General features: G+C 31.1%; 1 protein-coding gene across 1 annotated transcript; it reads left to right on the forward strand.

The window, feature by feature from the left end:
* The first annotated feature begins 3,939 nt into the window (after positions 1-3,939).
* On the forward strand, positions 3,940-24,439 carry LOC144475036 (aminopeptidase N). The gene is made up of 17 exons (XM_078190558.1): positions 3,940-4,252; positions 9,578-9,765; positions 10,596-10,896; positions 11,506-11,947; positions 12,421-12,576; positions 13,172-13,483; positions 15,866-16,043; positions 16,167-16,314; positions 16,905-16,986; positions 17,760-17,937; positions 18,373-18,559; positions 19,154-19,431; positions 20,637-20,815; positions 21,332-21,499; positions 22,094-22,234; positions 22,311-22,392; positions 23,789-24,439. Exons 1-17 carry the CDS (start codon positions 4,204-4,206, stop codon positions 23,960-23,962), a joined length of 3,243 nt encoding a protein of 1,080 aa, XP_078046684.1. The 5' UTR covers positions 3,940-4,203; the 3' UTR covers positions 23,963-24,439.
* The last annotated feature ends 1,278 nt before the right edge of the window (positions 24,440-25,717 follow it).

The raw sequence follows: 25,717 nt of genomic DNA on the forward strand, positions 1-25,717 counted from the left end.
CCCTCATCTTCCTCAATGCTGAAAGATCCTTCCACCCCTGTCAGAAACGCGCGAAAACGATTCCCGAAAAAAATGCCGCCGTGTGCAGTGAAAACGTGAACGATCATGTGATCACCGATTCAAGTCCGAATCGTACCGTTTAGATCCACTTAGCCGCGTAATCTGTGGATCGACCCATTATCCAATTCCATCGGTTGACGTCGCAAAAGTGGCCTAATAGTAATGGTATTCGCCGGTGAGCACTGCGGGGCTGACGTCAATGGCCAATACTGAAAGCGTCAATGGAAATTGTGATATGGTGAACCTGTTCGTGTATGATACCGTTCCTGCGTGGCACTTGGCCACGTGCAAGGTTTCAATCAGAAATGACAGGATGTTTTTGTGGGTGAGACTCTTGTGTCGTTTAGGAGGCAACTGGATCACTCGTGCTATTCTACGTACCATGGAATTCAGTTTACCGTACAAGATAAGGGATTAAGAATGCTACAGGTAGGTACGATATTTGAATAACATTGAAAGTTCCGTGAATTACATTGAAAGAAGAGAAGCAAAAAGAGCCGGTTTCTGTGGAAGACCAATTGCTGTAACTTTGTTTCGTTTTCGGGCATTATTAATTTTCTCTAGGAGTCGGTTTCTGCGGAAGACCAATTGTTCTAGTTTTCTTTTGTTTTCGGGCACAATTAATTTTCTATTTATTGACGAAATTGGTTTATCCAAAAATAAACGAACTATTTTCAAATGAACTCGTACTCAGACGAAATAGGTTTGAACTCTTTCGCAAGTATTTTGAGAAACGGAAACGGTACTTCCAATATACTTCCTATATGCTTGACTCCTGGCCGAGTAGATTCATACCCTTTATGAATAAATATGTACAGGATTCTCTCGATGTTGTGTACAGTAGCGGATAATTTGAAGATTTGGATAAAGAAAGTAAATAAATTATTAAAATGTAAAATGCATTGTAGAAGTGTCCAACGTTTATGAGCCGTAGCTCATCTGCAATAAAAATCACATTTCTGGATTTTTAGTACCCAGTACTTCTTGTAGTCGTCGTGCTCTTCATTAACACGTTGACTGCCGTGTCACCCGTATTCGGTGACAGTAAAAGTTCTCATCAGGCCACGTCACCCTTATTCGGGTGACAGCAAGATTTCTCATGGGGCTGTTTCCCCCTACTCCCTCCAAAGGATTGCTGAACATATTTAGATAAATATTTGACAAGAGATAATAATACTGTTGAATTTTTTAAAAATCTTTTATTAGAAAAATTATTTGCAGTGTAAAATATTGAAGCATTCTATGCAAAGTTGCGGTTGACCAGGGCAGCTGGCATTTCTATTTAAGAAATGTAAACAGTCATGCGGTAGAAGAGGTTGCATCTTACAGTGGCACGGGTGGACTGATAGGAATGTTGTTGCAAACACGCTTGGCAGTCAAAGTGTTAAAAATGCTGCGACTGTTTTCTAGCTGTCTCAGCATGATCTGTATATAATTATTTAAATTGATTCTATCTGTAATATCGATTGCATAACATAAACGTGCTAACTTTTGCGCTGTTGCTTTTCAGTAGAATAGAATAAAAGTCAGTCTTTGAAATTTCATACTCCGGATACGTCCGAGCAGTTTCTGTAAAGAATATCTATTAACTATTTGTAAAGGATAGTTACTAGTTCATCAATAGTTTTTTGTTGATTGTTATTTGTCTCACGACTTGTGAGTTACTTATACTTTTGTGCTCGGTGAATCAACATAAACTAACCAGAGGCACATTACACATGGATTTTTATATTTGCATACCAGAATAACAAACGAATTCGTGAAGTGTCCATTCGCTAGACATTGTAAATATATGATAAACTAACGTCTGGAGATTATAGAAATCAAAGGACCACGAACATAAGAACAACGACGCATTGCTTATAGTATATCTGTGATTGCTAGAAAGAATACCTGTCACACAGATGTCACATGTTTCACTAATGCTTCGTATTAGTAGTATTACAAGTTGTATCATTTTGGTTAGCCTACATTTGTTTTCATGACTTCTCTCTGATAAATATGAAAATCCCATATACCGCGACTCAATTAACGAATTAACTTCATTTTTTTTTTAATTCTGACATGCGATGTTTTTTTACAGAAAATAAGCATATAATGTTGAAAAAGATAAGGGGTGGTCTTGCTTTTTTTTTCTTCGAAAAGTAAAATGAGTTATTGATAAAATGAGTTATTATCTGTTGCAATTGAGCTCCTGAATACGGAACAGTTGTCACACTTCCTCCGATTGCTATGATTGATTGAGATTGTTATACCGCGAAACTGTCACGATTTAACAGTGTGTAATTTACAACGTGTGTTTAATAGGTGTGTAAGCTTCCGATATCAAAATTTCTGGTCTAAATATAGCAATTTTTGTGCAACGTTAAATTCGTTGCTGACATAAACGTATACAATGAAAATGCTGTACAGTATAAATGTTTTCATAGATTAAACTATACCGTACTTGTATAAGTTTTTGGCATCGAATTTCTTCTGTAAATACAACAATTTCTGGTGTAACCATAGTTTGTGTAACATTAATTTGTTTATTTTGCTTGCATTTCACAAAATAGGTTTATGTTATTTCATCTGAACATTATAAACAGATACTCAATAGTAAAAACATAGAAATTCAATATTATAAGCTTAACATAATTATTTAATTTTTGTAAATTTCGGGCGCCGACTCACAAAGAAAATCGTGAATATCGGCGCCGGCGTCATCGTGTTAAGGTCGAAGATATTTACAATAATTAATACTCGAAACTTGAACTCTGTTTTCGACTGTTTTTATTAATCATTGGTTGCATCTTCAACATGCGGTGTCGCATGCTTTTTCGATTGCACTCGTGTTATTTCATTGGTAAATTCAATAATTTTAAATTACTATTACTAGATCGCAGATTTTTATACAAATTCTCATTTCCATACTCCAAACTACACAAATGTGGATTAAATAGAAGTTTCTTTCGTCATCGAAGAGAGAATAATCAGTCTATTAATTACAAAACGAAATGTACATGATGTTAGTATAAACATTTTTGTAGAGTATACCACGCCGTAGCTATGTAAGTATTTGTTAACGAAATTTCTGTTGCAACTTTAATAGTTTTTGCTTAATCATAGTCCATAGTCATTCAGCTAATATCGATCCCTGTCTTTTGTATATAAAATTAAATTAAATTAGGAATAATCGAAATATTCGGAATTTGATTTCTGTCTTCGATTATTCTCGCTACCATTTCAAACATGCGTTGCTCTCTATTATCAAGTGATACGCGGTACTTAATTCATTATTAATTAAATATAAATTCATTAATAAAGATAAATTCATTACTAAAACAGATATGCTCGAATAATTAAATACTTACTTCAGAGAAAAGTTGAGTAATATTAGATTCATTGCTAAAATAGAAATACTTGAATGAATGAATTCTAATCTAATTGGAAAATAGAATAATTTTAAATTCATATATACTCAAATAGAAATACTGAATGAAAAAATACTCATTTACTAGTAAAATTGAATGTCAAATTCATGACAAAAATAAAAATACTTGAATCAAGGAATACTTATCTAATTGAGAAATAGAATAATTTCAAATTGATATATATTCAAATAACGTTAAATTCATACATACTCAAACAAAAAATACTTGAATGAGCGAATACTTATTAATAGTAAAATTTAATAACGTCTAATTCGTGACAAAAATAAAAATATTCGATTCAACGAATGCTTGTCTAACGGGAAAGTGAATAATGTCAAACTCATTACAAAACTAAATAGATTTGCATACCGTGAACATTCTTATAGATTAAACCATAGACGAGAGGGGAAAGGAAGAAGACCGTGTGATTACAAAGAGTAGTGATACGTCGAGGCAACGATTGAAAAAAGTGGGGAGCCACAAACTGCATTCCGACTGTTGAGCCAGTGTTCACGTATTGCATCACAGGTAGAACGACTAATTGTGTTGTACCTGCATCAACGAAGTACATCATCGCGGTCGCAAATCTAACTTGAAATTTCGGAAGGCTCCATTCCGCTGCTATATTTCGGTGATTTTCGTCAGTTAGAGCGTGATACATCGTTTTCACGTGTCATACGCCATACGCGAACCTTGTTTCTACCGTCCGCTGAAACCGGAAGCTGATCACATGAGCCGAGGATCTATTTCTAGTTGGCAGGATTATGGACGCAGAAGTTGTGAGTACTAACTGTTTCGTTCGTCAGTCTTCTTTATTCGGTAACATTTTCAGTTGATAAATCGACACTTCTCTTGAATCGAGTCGTTTGAAACAGAAGTGGCGTGAGTCTATTTTTTCATTCAATATCATTAAGTCATATTTAATCTAATACCCTGTCCTATGTACTTTTTATCTCATTTGAAGTTAAAGCTTGAAAGTGGCTTACATAAAAGAGTTGTAACAATTTTTTATGTCATTGCGTTTTGCAGAACTTTTAATTCATTCTTCAATATCCATCAATTAACTTTTTACGACATACACCGTATCTGCTTTCAATATTATAGAATTAACATTCAATTAGATATTGCTTTTTCATATTCGGAAATTTGTGAATACAGAAATATCATTTTTTCGATTACTTTTTCGTTCACGTTATTTTATTAAACAATAGATATGTACAATGACAGTGATTCAAGATAGAAATGTTAATCATTTCTTTATAATATCCATATTTTCTGTTTTCAAAAGAGAGTTAATAATAAGTTTTATTGTCTTAATAATTACGTACATACGTGGTAAAATTGCAATAATATAATTTTGCATTCTTCTAGTTGCTTACGATTTCCAAAATTTTCACAAAGTAACGATATAATACATTGTCCAAGAAATATTGATTTTGCTGAATTAAAATACATTTACGCTGAGTTTGTAATTACTTATTTTAATTAATCAGCTGAATTAATTCAAGTGTGATATAAAAACGTTTTGAAATATTTTATACGACTCTTGACTAACGTGTTTTACTACCTCTGAACATTAGAGCTCTACTCGGTATATAGAATTATTTAAAAAAATAAGACTCGCTGGTTTCGTCAATACGAGGACAGTAAATACGATAAGAACATATTATGATAATGAAAAGATATAAGTCTTCGAAGTTATTGTCTAATGTCAAACAGTAGTACGAACGTATTTCCTAGCAAATATTCGTAAATTCTCAATGCACGTGTTGTGTAAAATAATCTGTAAAACGATCTATCGATGTGGATTTTCTTTCTCGACTTTTCTCATAAATTATTCAGATTTTAAATCATTTTTTACCTCCCTAATTATTTTAACAATTGAAGAAACGCCTCAGATATACCATAAAGATGAAAAAATAAAATTCATTACTGAATCTAATATGGTAATGCGCTAATTACTTGACAATTCGATTCTAAATGAAATTAATTCGATGTCAACAGCATCCGAATTTTCAAATGTTCAGTCAGCATACGAAGTTAAATATTCACGTAGAAACTTTTTTTATGTAAAACCAAAGTGATCTCTATTGGAGTTTCCGCAAAATCTAAATTATTTTATATAAAATAATTTTTATAGGTTATAAATTATTCAATAATTAGACTATCCTATACTAACATACCCAGTATAATTTTTATCGTTTGCCTAATATGCAGATAACTTGAATAAAAATATTTCAGCTAAGTCGTATAATTTTCGGAATCATGACTACCTGGACGTAATTTCGTTGCAAGAAATATTAGTAGGAATTGCGAATACTCTAGTGATTATTTTTCACGATTACAATAGCTGGATTGTTAGAGACGCTAGTGTCTCTGAAGCGTAACCGACTTTACAATCTCTGATTAAGAGTTACCACTACGAATTCCATTTCCAGAATGCTTTAATCATACTCTGGATAATGTTAGATCTACCGGCAAGTTCTGACTGTTCGCGAAGTATACGAAAATAGTAAATTTTTTATATACTTTACAATATTACAGAATATTATTTCTGTCATTACTTCTGGCCTCTTTCCAGAGTGATGGTAATTTCTAAATATCAGTTTTGAAAAACATATGTATATGTGAAATGAACACGTGCATACGTATTGAAACTTAAAATGACATTATCGGACAGAAAGACCTAATGTTTCTGATACGTATAACACTTTATTTACATAACATTCTAACTAGTGTTTTCTAAAAAATTTAACCTAATTTCTTCGGTTTCACTATAAAGGAAATATTAACATAACAAAACATTGCTAAGGATTGTAATAATACAACGCTGTAATATTCTAAAATAATACTGCCGCAAAATATTGTATTAAATTTAGCAATAAAAAGCACAAAATTACATAGGAACACAGTCTTGTGATAGATTCCCAATTTAATAATAATTATTGCAAGTGTATGTAAAATACTATTAAGAATTAGATTGAATTAGATAGATTGATGTTATCACAGCATTTATCAATTTGTTAAATGTTTTGGCGAAATAGAACAAGTGCATCGCAGTAAATGCTCCGAACATTTAGTCAGATAAACTAGCAGTATAGAAAGCGTTAGCGTGTAAGCCTAATCGCAAGAGGAAACGTACGATCACAGTTATTATGTGACGTAGTTGAACTTGATGTGTACACACGTGCAATCAAATTGTAGAATGTTGCAGTTTTCAGGTACACCTTTTATGCAGGAGATATCACATTTTCGAACTATATCATAAAGATGGATTTTTAATACACTACTGCATGCTATCGTTCCTGTATAACAATATTGGAGTTATAAACAATTCAGAAATATCTGTGATAAATTTATGTAGGGAAATACAAGCTGCGTTAAATGTGCTGTTATAATTACATATATCGTTTTTTTCTTTATTATTAGTCATAATTATATTTACTTGAAGAAAAATGATTTTTTTCGCATTTTAATATTTTCCGTTTATTAGATTATGGAACGACGATTCTTGGAATTATACTAAATTACGTTCGTGCGTATGCGTGTACCATGTAAGCGCGCAGCTTTATTTTTCAATCACTTTTATTCTATTTTTATTGCATCGTACGTGCCGCGTTAAACGTTTCTTATTGAAATAAAAACATGAACTTCTGTTACAACGTTATCAACATAGAATAATAAAAATTAATATTTTGGATACGGTAAACTAATGCTCTATTTTTAATTATAAGAGATTAATTATTAATAATATAAATTAAATTTATACGTATTATACAAAATTACACATAACATTTAAATTAATATTTCATCGTTAATTATCATCCTGGCTAATTGTTACATTGAAGAATCGTATCCTCTGATTAAAAAAACAATTAACGAAAGAAACGAGTGCCGACGCGATTTGAGCTACAGGAAATTATATCGATAAAGTTTCGTTTTATGGTTACTAAACAATAATGACGTGACATCATGAATACATACCATTTCTGTTGTTTACACGTTGATCATGCACCACGTGTTACAACATACAGTATAAACCGCCCGCAACTTACTTTACCGCAAAAAACATCACGTACAACGCGCATACGTAATACCGTGAAGCACCGTAAGCATAGTAACCTTCAGTTACGTTGCGTGTGTTATCATTCGCGAAGCCTGTTAAGTAAAACAGTTTGAAACCGCATAAAACCACGTCTTTTCAGCAACGAATTCCGTTGACATTCGGTTGAATCAATTACGTCATATAGACGTCCATGAATTAATTATCACAATAAGGTACAAATATGAATACATTATACACTGTACGATTTTAAAGTAAATTCACTTAATTGAATAATTGTTCAATAGCTTGAGTTATATCAAAATTCTATCGAACATTAGTTAAGAAGCTGGCAAAAGTTATTGCTTCAATTTGGAGAATTATATTCGAAAAAATTAATTAATATTCACCATGCCTTTCGAGTTATTTTCAATAAAGTATTAAGAAGCTTAATATGTAATTATAAATACTGATAAAAGAACTGACAGTCCACGCACATCTGTTTAAAAAAAATTTGTTACTCGTTCAAATTTATATGATAATGAAACATTTATGAAGACATTCTATTTTTTTCTAACGAATCCTTGGAGTACAATTTCTAACAGATTTAGCGAAACTACCCTATGCGCAAGTATCTATGCGCAAATGAAGTTTCGTGAACTGTACGAATGACTAACGTCACCGTCAAGCGCAGAACGTAAATAGGAAAAACCTTGAAGAATTGTTTTTCTATATGGGGAAATGAATTTCAGTGATTCCGCGTCACGTTCGGCTAAAATGTAAACGTGCTTATAACAAGGTGACCACAATGGCATCTTTGCAAGTATTCGACGCCACTATAAATTCAATTGCGATTAAAACATATTTCTAGAGGTAATTCGAAAGATTGATTATTCCGTAATTAAGTAACTCCGCCTCCTATGTGAAGTTAATGACGGCGCAAAGTAGGAAACAAACTTGAACGTCATTAACCATTTGTTACACGCCGAGAAACATTTTTCATTCTATTTAAATTCTAGAGAATCCATTAAAATAGCATTCCATGAATACGTTTGCAATATCCATTACACACACGACTATGTCGAATCCTTGAGAACCGTACGCAGAAGTCGATGTATGAAATAAATACAGCGTGCAAAGGTGCTGTGGTTTTCTTCAGAAATGTGTGCTAATAGCTTTTTTTTCTTATCGAAGAAGTCTATTATTTATCGTTACTCTTTAGATGCGCTTGTTGCAACTTCATGAAACATATGCTTAATATTTGAGCATCGAACGATACATTTTAGTTTATTGGTATGTTTCTTGATGTCTTCAAAATTTAACTGTAAATTTGTAGTTTAAGGCTATTTTATGGTCATTTGATGATCATGTCATTATGTATTCCATAACAGAATTTAATATTAGAAGGTATATTATTTCAAATGATACGCAGTTTTATGATAATTTATTAATAAATAACACAATATATTATTAATATAGTATTGCACTAAATATTTAATATATAATACTAAATATAGTATTTAATAACACATACAGATAAAATTGACAGATAAAGTTACGATATTGTTGTTGGTAAACGATATTTATGCAATGCGCATAAAATTCTGAGTTTTGAGTGTTATTTATAACAGATAATTATAATTATGTAACTTGTAGCAGATAATTTGTATTTATTTATTTCATGAATTCTGTGAATATCACGTTGATAACATTGCGTGAACGCGTTATTAAAAGATTTTACATAGATCTGTAGGAGAAATATATGAAAATGTATCAAAATGATTGAGAATCCACGATTTTGGTAAAAAATTTTCAATCATGCAAAAGACTACTTAATTTAATTTATTTGTAAATATTTTCAACCCATCGACGACAATTTCATTTTTCCATATTCGTCCACTTTCCTATGCGACTTAGGTCTGAACTTTTAACCTGTCATTTTTGTATGGTTTTGACTTCATTAGTTTATTACAGGCAATAATATACTCTTCCGGTTTTTTTTATCGTTCTTCGTTACAGGTATGAAAAAAATTGAAATAAAATTCTTGAAATGTTTTCACAGCTGTTACGATGCCACAATTCAGTGGCGGTCCGGTGCAATTTATGACCTGCGATGACATTGAGTACAAAAGAGACGATGGTTGGTTTTTATCTTACACAAAGATAGCTGCAATTATTGTGGTTTTTATAATTGGTATCGTTGCTGCCGGTTTCCTCGGATGGTACATAAATTCTTTACCAAAGAAAAAGGTGAGTATACCATTTCGGATTAGGTATATTCAATTTGTGGAGATAAAAAGTGCATTCTTTAATATTAATTTAATTTTCACGCGGCATTGAACAATGAATTAAATATCTATTAAGTATCTATTAACAATTAAAGATGACTTGATAATCCTTTTTTGCTGCAGCAGGTCCTTTGGCATCTTCTTGTCCTAGATACCAAAAATTATTTTATACAAAGAATGTTCAAATTCTAATTCTAATTATTTCTTAAAGACATGATCTATTATTATTACAAATATGATTAAATGCGTCATTAATAATGAAAACTAAATAGTAGTGCTTCCGTCAAATATCTAGCATTATTCAATCTAGACCTATTAATATTCAAAATATTTTAGATCTGATACACAATGCAGCTGCTTATTGGGATTACTTCGTGTTAATTCCATTAATAATATAAATATATTAATTTTTTTTAATGTTTCCATCATGATACTTTTCCTATACGTTATTATCATAATTTAATTACTATATTCAGAATATATATTAATTTACTCAATAGAGAGTTTGATTTAAGTTAATCAAACTACGAATTTGTTTAACATATTCAGTGCGTCACTGGTCACGTATAGATGACATCGTCTTCGTTTAGTTTAAACATTCATTTTTGCTATATGTTTGAACAAATTAAAGCTTCTCACGATTTGTGGAATGTTAAACAGTTAAAAAACTACTCATTATAATAAATTTTAACTGTTTAACTGTTGTTTGAATAATTCAGTTTGCTTCTAGTTTAAAATTCGACGATTAACGTTTCAACGTAAATATTTATTGTATTAAAATCATTATTGCAGCCGTACGACTCTATCGATTTGCTTAATGATGAAATCGAGGAGCCGAGTAGTATACCGGAGACTCTAACCTCGCCTTTCATTCGTCCGTTAAAATACCGTCTACAATTAATGCCAATAATGAACGTAAACAGCGTGTCGTGGCTGAGAGGTACTGTACTTATCGAGTTTCAAGTAAACGACAGGACTGATTTAACTAAGCTGTCTTTAAACGCGAAGAACATCACGGTAAATGGCTATAAACTGTCGTTGATGGAGCAGCGGGACGACAAAGCGCGATCAAAGAAGAGACGAAGAAGGAAAGGTAACAAAGAGGATTATTATTAAATTCGTGGGAAGAATATAACGCATGTCGATTAAAATTGTTTAAGCAATTCAGATTTAAGTAGTTTCGCGGAACATAAGTTGAATGTACGCTTCATGCAATGGCAATACAAGCAATTCTTTAAATCTTAATAATAAGGAACAGTTTTTGAATTTCGCTAAATGTTTTTTATCGAGCTGAAAAGAATCATTAATACAGTAAATTTCCCTTCAAATTCTGTAAATGGATTTTCAAAATATTACCTGCGATAATGGTCAAGCGTTTAATCGCGTGCAAGTGAGAATTTTATTTTTCTCTATTATTACCTTATTGTAGTTACAAATAAAAATATTTCCATTTACATAGTTCATCTTTTATATCTACAGCTGCTTATGATATTTTTAAATAATTTCTTACGATGTATGCAAAACTATTTAAACATTTCTTTCACAATAATTTAAGTTACTATTTTCCGCATATTCAGGTCATACAAATTGTAACAATTTTCTGAAACAATTGGCTCCAACAATTTATTTGCACAATTGACTTAAGCAATTTTATTGAAATCAATAATCTGCAACGATGACGAACCAATTACATTGTTCACAGTTACTCGTGACACTCATTCCGATAAGAACGACATAATTTCGACAACAACGGTGACCGAAATCGTTTCGTATGAACAAAACGAAAACCATTCGTCTAATGATCTGACATCCGTTGAAGTATCTACATCATCTGTAATAAATGAAAACGAAAACCATTCGTCTAATGATCTGACATCCGTTGAAGTATCTACAGCATCTGTAATAAATGAGAACATTACTAACGCAAACGAGTCCAATGTTATAAGTTCATATCCTGATATCTCGGTAGCATCCCTATCGGATATAGAAATTACAGATTATACAATAGACGACAATAAGGAAATTCACACGATTTCCTTGGGGAAGCCAATTCAAGATGGAATTTATTTGATGAAAATTGATTATGAGGTCCAGATCGACGAAAGTGCGTTCTTTATTTCGAATTACACTTCTGAACAAGAACAGTAAGCGATAAACTTTCATCAATTTTAAATTAAGTTATAATTTTCATACTTCTACTAAAGAATAGTCAGGCATAGCAGTATTTGCTTTAAATAACATTTATTAAAGATATCTTATACAATACATTTTATTTTATCTTCCACGATTGCGAATTAATTGTTTTTCCCTTGATGAATGTTAATTACCTATTATATAACATCTGACAACACAATTTAATAATACATGTTAATTAAAAGTAGAAAAGATTTAGTAAACATAAACTGATAAAATATATGCACATATTTATAACGTCGACTAATAGTTTGTTGCTGAATTAATTTAAGTATTGATTTTATTAAGTTTTATTTTCTTAGATATTACCTTCATTATGTGAATTCGGAGTTCTTAATTTCTACCTTCAATTTTGTGTTCCTTTATATGTTAAGGAAAAATATGTGGAAATTGTAAAAAATAATTTTTCATGCGTTTATCGCAGATGGTTGATGGGGACCAAGTTAAAACGATTCGGGGCCAAGTATCTTTTGCCGGTTTTCGACAATTCGGATCAGAAAGTTGTTTTCTCCGTAACTGTGATATATCCGAAGCAAATGCGTGTACTTTCCAACATGCCCTTGAGAACTTCGAAGGATACGTAAGTAATTCGTATTTTTCTAAAGAACACAATTTTAATTCGAGTAGCAGCAAAATTCAGTTTCAATTTTTATAGTAATAAATAAATTCAGTTGCAATTTCTATATTAATAGATATATTAAGTTTCAGTTTTTATCGACCGGTAGCCTATAAATCGGCTTTTCACCCCGATCGGTAGCCTATGAATCTGATGCCATAGTAACCCTTAATTTGTTATCTGATATTGAGATAAATGTGTTAAATTGTACTACAAGCTTCAATATTATTATATAAATTTTTAAATATTAAATACTTTTCGCGATTAATAAGATAAATAAAATCAAAATAGAAACGAAAATTTTTAGTAGATAAATTCAGTTTTATTTATATCAATAGTTAAATTCTATTTCAATTTATATGGAATTTTCTGACTAACAGATTATTAAAAAATTAATAAATTACTGAAAGAATATGATCTTGTATTAAGAAGATGCTGAAATAATCGATTTTTATATCGATTTTTTATGTACAAGAATCTTATATAGAAAATTATTTCATAAAATTTCACAATATTACTTTTAACACTTTCATAACTATTCCGATATTTTTTATTGAAGCGATGATTCAACAATGGTGATCGACACGTTCAATGACTCCCCACCACTCTCGCCTCATAATTTAGCATTTCTGATGGGTCACATCGAGACCATGGGTGCGACATTCATAGCGGACACCAACGTAGTTGCAACATTTTGGAGCGATCCGAAGAGACGCTCGCAAGAGATTTACCTGTTCGACAAAGTGGAGCCAGCTGTCATTAATCTGATTGACGTGTTCCCGATACCTTATACCCTACCCAAGTTGGATCTAGTCGCCTTGCCACCCGGGATCGACGATAGCGTTGCTAGTCCAGGATTAATTGCAGTCAAGTAAGGATTATCGATTCTTCTACCAATTATTTTATTACACTTAACAACGATTACCGAAACGTGTTCACACGTGTATTTAAGATAAATATTTCGTTTGCTTACAAATGTTGGAAACCTTAAATAGCAATGAAATCCCAAAAATGCTTATTTTCCAAAGTCCATTGTTTAAAAAATTAAAATATAATGTGTTTAAATTCACGTGAAAATAACCATTTTTGTTTTGAAATTCTACTGATATTTCACTATTGTTTCTTTTTAAGTTCAGAGAGTCAACGAAACATTATCGAAAATTATAAATGTTAAATCGGTAGAAAAGCTTATTAACATTAGAGTGATGACGTGATAACAATAGTGATTTGAAGCTATGAAGTTTTAGAAATATTTACTATTGTAATGATATCTATAATAATCTAATGTGATATACAAATAAAAAATATATCACATTATAGTTTATAATAGACATCATTAGAACAATAAAGAAAATATACATAAGTTTTATTAATCTTTTAGTTTGCTGCATTTGAAGAGCAAATTTTTCTAGCGAATTAGTTGATTCCTACTAGGTTTATTTAAGTTGCAAACACATTTTCGATGGTATGTCGGTAGGCAAGATTATATGGTGGTATCAAAAATGATGATAAAACCTGAAGTACAGGTAAATCTCGCCGTGCAATTTCGGACTGTGCTATCGCAATTAAAAGTAGACTGAAAGCGTTGGACTTATAATTACTTGGAGGCTTATCTACTGCCGAGTATTTCATGTGTCTATAATCTAAATGGCAATTTCCATGAATTTTTTATATATCTACAGTACTATACAGTTACTAAGTATAACGTAAGACGAAACGCCGGAGAGGCTTGCGCAATTACGTAGAATTCATTGCGCTATTTAAAATAGTTATATCATTAGTTTGGTTGGAGACTGGAAAAGGTTTAACAGTAAAGTTCATTTCCCTTTAACTTCAATTTTTACATAAACGCAACGATTCACATTAATATGAACATATTATATTTTTATATTATTACAACAGTAATTGCCATAGAACTGTATTTTTTATAACAATCTTCACGAAGCAGTGAGGGGGCACAGAAATAAACAAGGTTAACAATTTATAAAGATTTACATAATGGCTGACGGATAAGCTTTATTTCATGCAATAATAGGGGGTATTGATTCCAGTTATGTAATTATAGTCGTACTCGGAAACAAATAAACAAGGATATTTTTTATCCTTAAAATAATTCCTAAAAATAAATCATTAACAGTATTTAACATATGATCAAAGTATGACTACCACAAAAAAGTATAATAATAAATGTAAGCTGTAAAGAAATTGACATTTTACACATCCAAATTGTTTCAGTGCCTTTTATATAAATAAAATTTGTTACAAATATTTTAATTTTTAAATCATAGAATTACATCTTTAAAAATAATAATCCTTTTTTATTATAAAGAATTAGAAATATTTCTCTATTTTTTGATAGTGTCAGTTTTCAAGTTATCAGAATATTATTTGTAGTTACCAAAAAATTCGTAGCAACATAATGAATAGAGTCGACTGTTAATTTTTATTAACATTTTCATTATTAATATGAACTACCTACGACTTCTTTTTTCGTTGTTCAATTTTTTCTAAGAACTACATTTCATAAATTGTAAAATATCCTAAAATATATCTAAAGTCATCAACGTTGTTATCGAAAATATACAAATATATTTATAATACATGTCGATGTGATATAGTTGGTTTTTCGTTAAAACGTTACCAACTTCTTTCATTCGATTTGTCTCACGTGAAGCCATCCTGAAATTGTAGTTAGAGAACTATAGCGTGTGCACTATAAAAGAATCGTGGCTTCGATGGTCATAAAGATGTTTGTTACAAGAGAAAACATCCAACTTCGGCATTTCCAACAAATAATACCATGCGATCGTGTAATCTAAACGGCACAAGTATGGTATCGATTTCTCCAAGATCATCAGGCCATAAAAAGATACGAAGAAATCGGCGTTTCAGATAAAAATCTCCAATAACAGTTGAATCCCTCCATATTCGAACAAAATAATATCCGAAGATTCTATTTTTCTGACAAGGGGATGATTCTACAATGAGAAATAACCGAAAAAGATAACATATATTCATGTAAGAGAAAAATAAATATAAGGAAAAGTAGAATTGGTATATGATGGCCAATCGCATCGCTTCGTTCCTATCCAATAGTATTAATTATTTAATCTATTTTCTTTTCTCGAAAACAGAGCCTTAAAAGAGAAAAATGTTATCCTATTTTTCGACTTATTTTTGCATGTGGAATCCTCCTCTGGCCGGTTTTACTATGATTTTCCATCCACCTTGTGTAACGAAATTAATCTTTAAGACAGTCAACATTCTTCGTCACTGAAAACTCGCCAGTGGTCACGAAAACTGGCGCTTTGCAATCCCTTGTGAATTTATTCGGACAACAATTGCTCGATGAATTTATGAACGTGAATCGAACGGACGCATGGCTTTTCAAGGGTTCGCTGTTGTATTTCCAACACATGATCATTCCAAAGGCAAGTGATTAAATTCATTTCTAATTCGATTTATTAAAAATAAAATCGCGAAACTGTGTATTGAATGAAACAGGTTTCGCTGTCTTATTACGATAAACAAATTTAATGAAATTCCCTTTTCAGATAGATTCGTCCTTGAATTTGAGTAATTCCTTCATCACTGATGTACAGGCGCAAGTCATGGATATTGATAGTTACAGCATTTCAAGGCCGTTCCATGAAAACGTCAATTATCGACTGCTGCAATCGCTTAACGACGAATATGCAAAAAGTAAACCTATGATCTGTGCCACTAGTCCTTATTTTCAAACAGACCTAGCCAAAACTTACTTTACCAAAGCAACCCTACAATACTTGCAAATATCATTGATTTTAATATTATCTTGGATTATGGAATTATTTCGTAAGCCTTTGTGCTCGGAGGAATTTCTTAAAATAGCCAAATTGTAAAATATTATTATTATGTATCAGCATAATAATAAAAAAGCAAAAAAGCAAAAAAGCGAAGAACCAAAATAGCAAATGAAAAAATATAGGATAATACAGTATTTACAATAATTACTTTATTTGAATAAGTATAAGATTGATACAGGTTTTGTGAAATAAAAATTGTTTACCTACAAAAGTACTGTAATTATGTACGCTCTTAATAGGTTTCCTTATAGAAGACCTCCAAGTGCAAAAGGCTGGATATGAAAATGTTGCATTTAGTGATTAATTAGAATTTTTTGGAAAAAGTGCCGGTCTGCTTGAATAAACGGGGTGATAGCCTTAGTTCTCTAATAAGCGGCAATTGTTGCTCGTGCTGATTAGAAGCTTCTGAAGACATTAAATCTTTTGCATTTTAATTACTTTTTGTAGGTGCATGTCTGATACGCACGTTGCATGGTGCAATAGGCGATACAGCCTTTAGGAATGGCTACAAGAAATTGGTGACTAGGTGGTGGGTACATAATATGCAGAATTTATACAAATTAGATAGAGAAATACAAAAAATGAGAACATTACTCGTGTACGTCTGTATGCAGTATTATACATTTCGTTTTGTTTTACTTCTGTGGATATAAAATATGGAGAATAATATTGCTTGCAGGAAATTATAGAAACAACAATCATAGTTTGTCGTTGTGTTCGCTAATAAATCGAATTAGTTAATTATTTAGCAGATACGTTTCGCTCTATCACTTATTAAGGACTCAGTTCTCATTAAAATGATGTATTTACTAAATTAATATTTGGGCCTCTAACTTTTTTCGATGAGCGTACATTACAAAATAAACCAATCAGTACGGGTACTAATAAAGCTTTTTCGAAGATAATTTGAAGTTCGTATACATGTTATATACATAAAATTCAAATAAAATATTATAAATGTAGAAAATCTCATTTTAATAATTTACAGTACAAAATGCAATGTAACAACAAAATTAATTTATAGAACAAATAGTATTATAATGCGAGAATTTGTGATATGAAACAGAATTACGTATTCGTAATTTAAACACGACTGTTTGCATGTAACAAAGTATAACATTCATAATTATTGGCATGAGGTTTGCAGTAATTCATTGAAAAATGTAATATCGATTTGCTGTAGCTCGTAGAATTGCTTCTCTCTCTTTCTCAGTTTTAATACTAATTGAGAACTAATAATTGAGAAGATATCTGTGGAATATATTTTACTAAATATTGAGGAAAATTATATTATTTATTCAGGAAATATAACACTACTTATGTCACCGATTTCATGGCTGTCATGGCGGAAGAATTGGAACATCCATTATCTTCTGACATTACCTTGGAAGAATCGATGAATTCTTGGATTTATCAAGGCGGATATCCTCTTGTTACTGTCTTCAGGAATTACGAGGATGATTCTATTACTCTTTATCAGGTAAATGAAACTTTCGAAATATTTAGGATAAATTATTTCTTTTAGTTCTAGTATCAACGATTTAATATTACACAGTATTTATAGTCAGTAAATATATTCATAAGAAATGTAGATGAATTTTCTAATAAAATTATAAACATATATGTTAAATTTAACAAAAATAGTTTCTTTTCGTTAACTTTACGTTGCATTTTCTCGAACTTTAATCGACAGAATTTTAATAGTGAAATTTGAATGTTAAGTTCTTTGTAACATGCATTTCAATTATTGAAAAATTTTACACAATTTGAGAAGAATATCATTATTGTTCTGTCAAAAATGCTATCATGGTGTTATGAAGTAATCATACGGTGTATTAATGATTAATCTGTCTTCTCATCTACTAATCTGGAATGAAGAATATGTTTTAAGAATCAATTTTCAATTTTATTTCAGGAACAATACACATTAGATAGGCCATTAGATAATGTTTCAAAATATTGGTTCATCCCACTGTCGTATGTTACTGATACTGGCAATTGGTCAACCCCAACGAGAAAATTATTCCAAGCAGAAGCAAAATTAGAGTTAAGCAATGTTGTTGCCAACGAATCCTGGATTCTCTTTAATATTAATAAAACTGGTATGTTATGAGCTCTGATATAACTCTTTTACTTGAATTTTTTAATAATGTAGATGTTTAGATAATCCAGATTTCATAACAAAAATATGGTTATTGCAATCGTAGTTCTAGTTCGTGTGAGAGCAATTAATTGTAACATGAATACTGCTTCTATATGCATAATTTATTAATCCTTAAGAAATTGAATTTTTAAATATCGCGAGAAAGAAAAAAAAAGAGACGTGAAATTAGTTTACACAAATTACAAAAGGACTTTCGAAAATCCATCTATCGTTGTGGATAGATTATGTATTTGATAATTAATTTGCACTTTTTATCAAGAATTATGTAAATTAATTATAATGATTTAATTTATATCAAATAAATTATAACCATAGAGAAGGTTAAATATTATGTGTTCGTGGTATATGGAGACACATTTAAAGCAATGAACTATTGCAGTTGAAATTTAAGGACGGCTATATACAGATTTAAGTGTTTTCGATCTTCCAGCAGAAATTATTTTCTATTTCGTTTTTATTTTTATATATCAGCTTTCCTATGCGACGCTATAGGTATAACGCATAGTTATCGATATTATCGATATTTTGCCAGGTTACTATCGAGTACATTACGACGAAAGAAATTGGATGTTATTGAAAACGTCGCTGCACGAAAATCACGAGTTATTCCCGCCAGAAACGAGGGCGTCACTCATAGACGACATTTTTAGTCTCGCTGCGATGGGTTTGATGAAATACGAGACTGTCTTTGACTTCATTAAATATATGCAGATCAAGGAGAGACATTACTTGCCGTGGACGGTGCTGATGCGGCACGCATTCAAATTAAATAGACTTCTATACGAAACTACGGTCTTCACCGATTTCCAGGTATGATATTCCCTCTATAATTAAAACAACTACCGAAACATTTGGATGGTGAAATATTGGCCGATATACCGGGTGTCCCAGAAATCGTAGTACAACCGGGCCGGGGGTGATTCTACATAAAAAAAGATGATAATATTTTGGTATAACATTTTTTCAACCGGTGCTCCGTTTTCGTGATAATCGACTTCAAAGTTCGTTCAACTTACGTCAGGTCATATCAAAGTACAAATTTGTAGCATGAACGACATTTCAAATGTTACACATATGACACATAAGATTACTGAGGCATTCGAAAAATTTAGAAGCGATAACAACTTACTATCTGTCGAGATGTCATTAATTCATCGAGCTAACATATATATGCAACAGGCAGGAGGAGATTTTCAACAATTATTGTAGCATTGTAATAGTAAGTAGTAAAAAAGAATAAAAAATGAGTAATCGGTACACACTTTGTATTGTTTCAACCGCACAATTATCACTGTTCGTAAACACTGTTCCGGACAAAACAAGCAGAGCAGTGAAATACACGACAAGCAAATTGTATTAAATCGTTTACAAGTTGAACGAACTTTGAAGTCGATTATCACGGAAACGAAGCACCGGATGAAAACATCTTATACCAAAATATCTTCTTCTTTTACATAGAATCACCCCCTGCCCGGTTGTACTATGATTTTCGGGACACCATGTAGTATGAAGTGTCTAATTATTCATAGAGAAAGATTTTGTTTAAATTAAATGTAATAATAATTTATTAACTAATATTAACTAATAAATTAATAATAGTTTATTAATCAAAATATACACCGCTCGGTTGAACATATTTCTGCAAATCTTTAGTGTTTCAGAAAATTTATGAAAAAAATCCGTTGAACTTTGTTAGGAATAAATCCGCTCAAAGCGAGCAGGAATAGATTAAGTATTCTATAGTTGTAACAATCTGATGTTATCCGAATATTTGCTGTCATGCAAGTATTTTTTCATACAAGACATAAAACATTGCAGCAACATTCTATTGGATAATTAATATTATTGAAACGCTTCTGGAAAACGTTTACGTCATTTGACAATCATGTCGTTGCATAGTGACACGTCTGTAGTTGTTGGAATATCGTATAATTAATATATAATGTTAAAAAATCAAATGCTCTGGCGTTATTACAATTCTTTTATATTGTCCAATTACTAAATTCGGTTTTCAGGAGTTTATGGCGAATTTCGTGTCGGAATTGTATGCTGAAGTCGGATCCAAAATCGAGGAAGGCTCGCATCTCACACAGATTGCTATAAAAATCGCTTGCGGCTTCGATCACACGGAATGCTTGGACTGGGTCAAAAGTACATTCGAAAATGCTAAGACTGATAACGAAATTACAGAAACGTACGTTTATTATTCAATGCAAGTAATTAGATTATCAACTAAATTTTAATTCGACTAAATTTTTACTAACTAAACTTTTAACTTAATTTTAATTTAACTTGAACTAACTAAGCTTTAATTACATTTCAATTTAGCTTATCAATTTTTCACATACATTAATATTAACACTGACAAAGTCATAATTTTGTTCTTAATAATCATAAAAACAACTTGCTTTCAAACTTTAATTTCGGATTAAATAGAAAACAGGCGTGCTAATTTGTTACTTTTACAACTTCCCAAATAGATTATTATGAAACTCATTCTCGAATGAAAAGTATAATTAATTTGAATTTTAGTCAGCATTAAGAGACTTGAAAAAAAACATTAATTTTACTATTTTATCTTTTATTAAATATTGCTGAAAGTTTTACAGTGATGATGTAGAGTTATTCGTTTACTCTCCTATATTTCGATGTCAAGAAGGCAGTTTAAATCATTTAATCGTAAAAGTCATGAAAGATATGATATTTTCAGTGTACCGTCGTACATCCGCCAGACATTTTATTGCACCGTTGCTCGTTATGGTACAAAAAAAGAATGGAATTACTTTACACAAAGAGTAGCTGCGATCGACGACGAAGCTGAGAGGAAACGTTTATTAACATCGTTCGCTTGTTTCCAAGCACCTTGGATATTACAATAGTAAGTTAGATTGCTTACATTAGAAAATTAATATCAATTTCTGCTCGCCACAAATATACACGCAAAAGATCAAATCTTATTTTTGCATAAAAAATGTTTACAAATCATTAACAAGTACAATAGAGACTCATTTATCCAAGCATTTATTTTTATAGTATTCTTTTATGGAAACATACTATTATTTTATCATTGTAAAAGTAAAGTATTTTATATTATCGCCTGGTAGAGAATTTGAGTAAAATTTATAAATAATAAAATGATTTAGTATCAGGATATTACAAAAATAAACCTTCGCTAAACCTATGTGAAGAATGTAAATCGAATTTCGACGAAAATAATAGAAATCACTGTTTTCATGAAACAAGGAGCGTTTCTAAATTGAACATAATGTATACTTTATACGTATATTTATCGAGGCGAAACGCAGATAATAAATTCTTATTTTCAAAAATGAGAAGTGTTCTGCCGCACGACTATTTTCGAGTGATACTCTTTTCATCATCTATTAGCGATTTGCTCTGATAAATCATTACGACTGCATTTATTATAATAGCGCTGATATTTATGTATTCTTATATTTTTTTCGAACAATAGCATTCTGAACGAAATCGTTCACGAAGAGACATTTCATCAGGGCGAAATCGTAGTAATTTTGAAAGCGTTCCCTCTGAACCCAGCCGCGGCTCAGGCTGCAGCTCGATTCGTACGAGCCAATTGGCAAGATATTTCCGACAAGTAAGTACCTTTTATTCCTCGGCTATCAACATCTTCACATGTTTATATAATTGTCGTGTAATTTGCACAACATTAGATTTTCTGGATCCTATGCGTTGCTGAAATTCTTTGTGTTATCGATGAGTAATGGCTTGACTACTGAACAAGACTTGGAGGACGTAAGAATTTGTTCAAATTAACTATAAACAAAATTGGTTGCAAAAGTAACACGAATCATTAGGTTCATAAAGATTTGCTAAGTTAGAAATAAATATTTATATAAAATGTTGCATACAGTAAACATTAAACCTGAGTAAACATATTTAAAAGAATATTGGAAATAGTTAATGAAATACTTTTGTCTCTATGAACAGTTGCATATGTTGCGATAAAGACATTATAGTATTTATTTTTTAATATATATTCGAAATAATAATTTGTAATGGTATGCCAGGTGTCTAAACTTCTATTAATAATTTCCAATTCTATTTTCTATTTTTAACTTTTATCAGAGAAAATAAACCTATAGAAAAGGCACAAAAACATTCGAAACAGTCCCGTTTTGTAAATAATTCACGGAATTTCGCGAATTTACACTCGCGAATACGAAGATCGTGTCACATAAAATGCTTATCAACTGTTGCCGGAAGAGTAATTGCACTACCTGTATATGCATGGCGTTGTAGTACTATAATACGTATTGGCACTCGTAATGCAGGCGCGCGCTTGTGTCAGTTTTATTTATACGCGAATATACGATCAGAATTAAAAACTGGGTTCATCCTCTTTACTCGGAAATCCAGTGGACTGGGTACTAATATTGACCTATGGATTGCAGCGAGCAAGCAGGTTTAGTGTCGCGCGTGTATATGCAAGCTGAACATTATATTTTACTTAAATAAATATTTATTCTATTTAAAAATCACGAATAAATGAATATCTATTTTATGAAAAAATTCTAAATATATTTCTTGTAATATTAACAAGTTTGCATAGTGGCTCTTCGTTCTTTAATTTAATGAGATTACTATTTGTTAATAATCCATTGTCGCAATTTCTGTCGTGATTTCGTTATTTGTAATTTTTGTTTTATTTAATCTTTGAGTATATACAATACACCCATATAACCAACATTTTGCGTATATGACGTAATAATATAATTATACTTCGAAAAACATAGAAGAAATGATATTCAATTCTAATTGTATATTATACAAGAAAATTCCATTTATTTGTTACATTTGCCATATTTACTATGTTGAGTCAGAATTAAATTGACACTTCGAAATTCGTGTCAACATGATTTTTAACCTCCACTTCAATGAATGATGAAACGACTTTATTTCGTAATAAAAAATTGTTGTCAACCATTTCATATTCAATGACACGTCATAATAATAGTACTTAACAATGAGAAGCGCTTTGCTGCTTATAATTATTAACGTTTATCCGAAATGAAAACTCTTGAAAAATAAATTAAGAAAATATAAGAGTAAATACTTTTGCAACCAATTGCATATGTATCCGCTATTTCAATGTTTTCTCTGTGATTAAATAATGATTATTTTGTTATAGCTACAAGCATTCAGGGAGAATAATTATGAAAGCATGAAAGGAACTAGGTACGCGGCAGCTCTCGTCGAAGCGAATGGAAATTTCATAATATCGTGGTTGCAGAACTCATTACCGGAAATTGAGAAGTTGATGAAAACCGACGACGCCAATAAGACTTCGACTTCATCAATATAAGAACAAAACAATTACAGTTTCCACATCGAAAAGTTTAGCAAAAATTTAGCATTCCTCACTCTTGTTTGCATAATAAAAATTCTTCACACAATTATTGTTTATAAAAGTGGTTAACGAAACTAAAAGTTTCTGAAACTACGTAAGACGATAAAAACATATCTTTAATCGATATCAACTAATTAACTTATTTATAGCTTCTTAACTGTACTTAAATAGATAATTAGTGTCTAGTAATTCTAATCACGATAAAATAAATACGAGTAAACACTTGAATTACTGTAATGACTAGAGAATCTCAAAAGTATTCATTTATTATTTAATAATGGTGTATATCTCGTTATGCTGTACTTATGGAACGTTCATTGTTACGTTACAGAACATGAAAATACTGTGTTCTACGTCAGTCATTGCATAAACAAACTGTCAGCTTGAATACTCGAAAATATTTTTGTAATAAATACATTGTTAAAAATTCTATCCCTTCGCCATTTTATTTCATTTGGTTCTATAACTAAAACCGTTTCATGAATATTACTGAAACTTAGTCACATTATTATTAGCATTATAGACCACGGATTAACGAAGCAATTAACAAATATTAATCGAAATAAAAATAAATTATTCTATTAATAACTAAATTATTCTAGGTCCAAGAAAAGCACTTCGTAATTTATTAAAAAAGAATCATATTATTGTTTGCGCCATAAACTGAGTTCTCTGCTTAAGGATTTTTCATGGAGTGACATTTCCACCCCGTTTCCGCGTGCAGAGCAAACAGATAAAGTTTGCACAGACTCTCGTGGCCCAGCCTGTATACAACAATGTATTTTTGATTGAACGACACGGCCAGCGAATAAAATACAGAATTTTAAACCGTGAACCGTCGTTTATGACGCTAAAACAACACTCGTTTAGAGGAGGTAATATTTACCCGTGAAGTGGCCCGCGGGGATGCTGCACCCAAGGGGGTCGTGCATTTGCGGAGATCATTGGCTGTCCTGTCATACTGCTTTATGTCACGTCAATCGTTATTGCGTTGGGAGCTAAAACGTTAATAATGTACGCATTTTCTAAAAGCGTGAATAATAAATTAATCTCGAACGATGAATGCTGAAGGTAACGCCTATATCAAAATTATCAGGTTCTAGTCGTCGGGATTATGATTCTTAAAGAACATTGTATTCGAATCGTATGAATCTACGTAATCCAATTAGGTAATTATGTCTGGTAGAAGGAAACTGTGATAACGAAATTCCCAAAAAGAATACAAAATTTTCTAGTACCGTAATATGAAATCTCGAATTTTATTTTTGTTTACCATCGCCTTAAAAATTAAAGTTTATTTTGAGTGCTAAAACATTAAATTCGACCTTTTATATTTAAATACTATAATATTCAACTTTTAAGTTTATTTTCAGTACTACAACAAATTCCAAAACTTTAAATCTTATTTTGAGTAATTTTACAGCAAATCTTTTACTTTTGCTCACCGTAACACTATTTCTCATATTTTATTTTCTAGTACTGTGACATTTGTATTTGGAATACTATAACGTTAAATATCAAACATTATTCATTATTTTTTCATTATTTATTAGAATTGACACAACAGCGAATTTATATTCTTAATTTTGTTAATTAAAAAGTGCAATACCCGTAGATTATGATTGTTACAGCCGAATACGGTCGATATTATAAAATAAAAATTATATGCATATCTAGTATTAGTTTTAATATTTGCAACATACACAGATT

Source organism: Augochlora pura, chromosome 9, assembly GCF_028453695.1.
Source record: "Augochlora pura isolate Apur16 chromosome 9, APUR_v2.2.1, whole genome shotgun sequence".
NCBI classification, from domain to species: Eukaryota; Metazoa; Arthropoda; class Insecta; order Hymenoptera; family Halictidae; genus Augochlora; species Augochlora pura.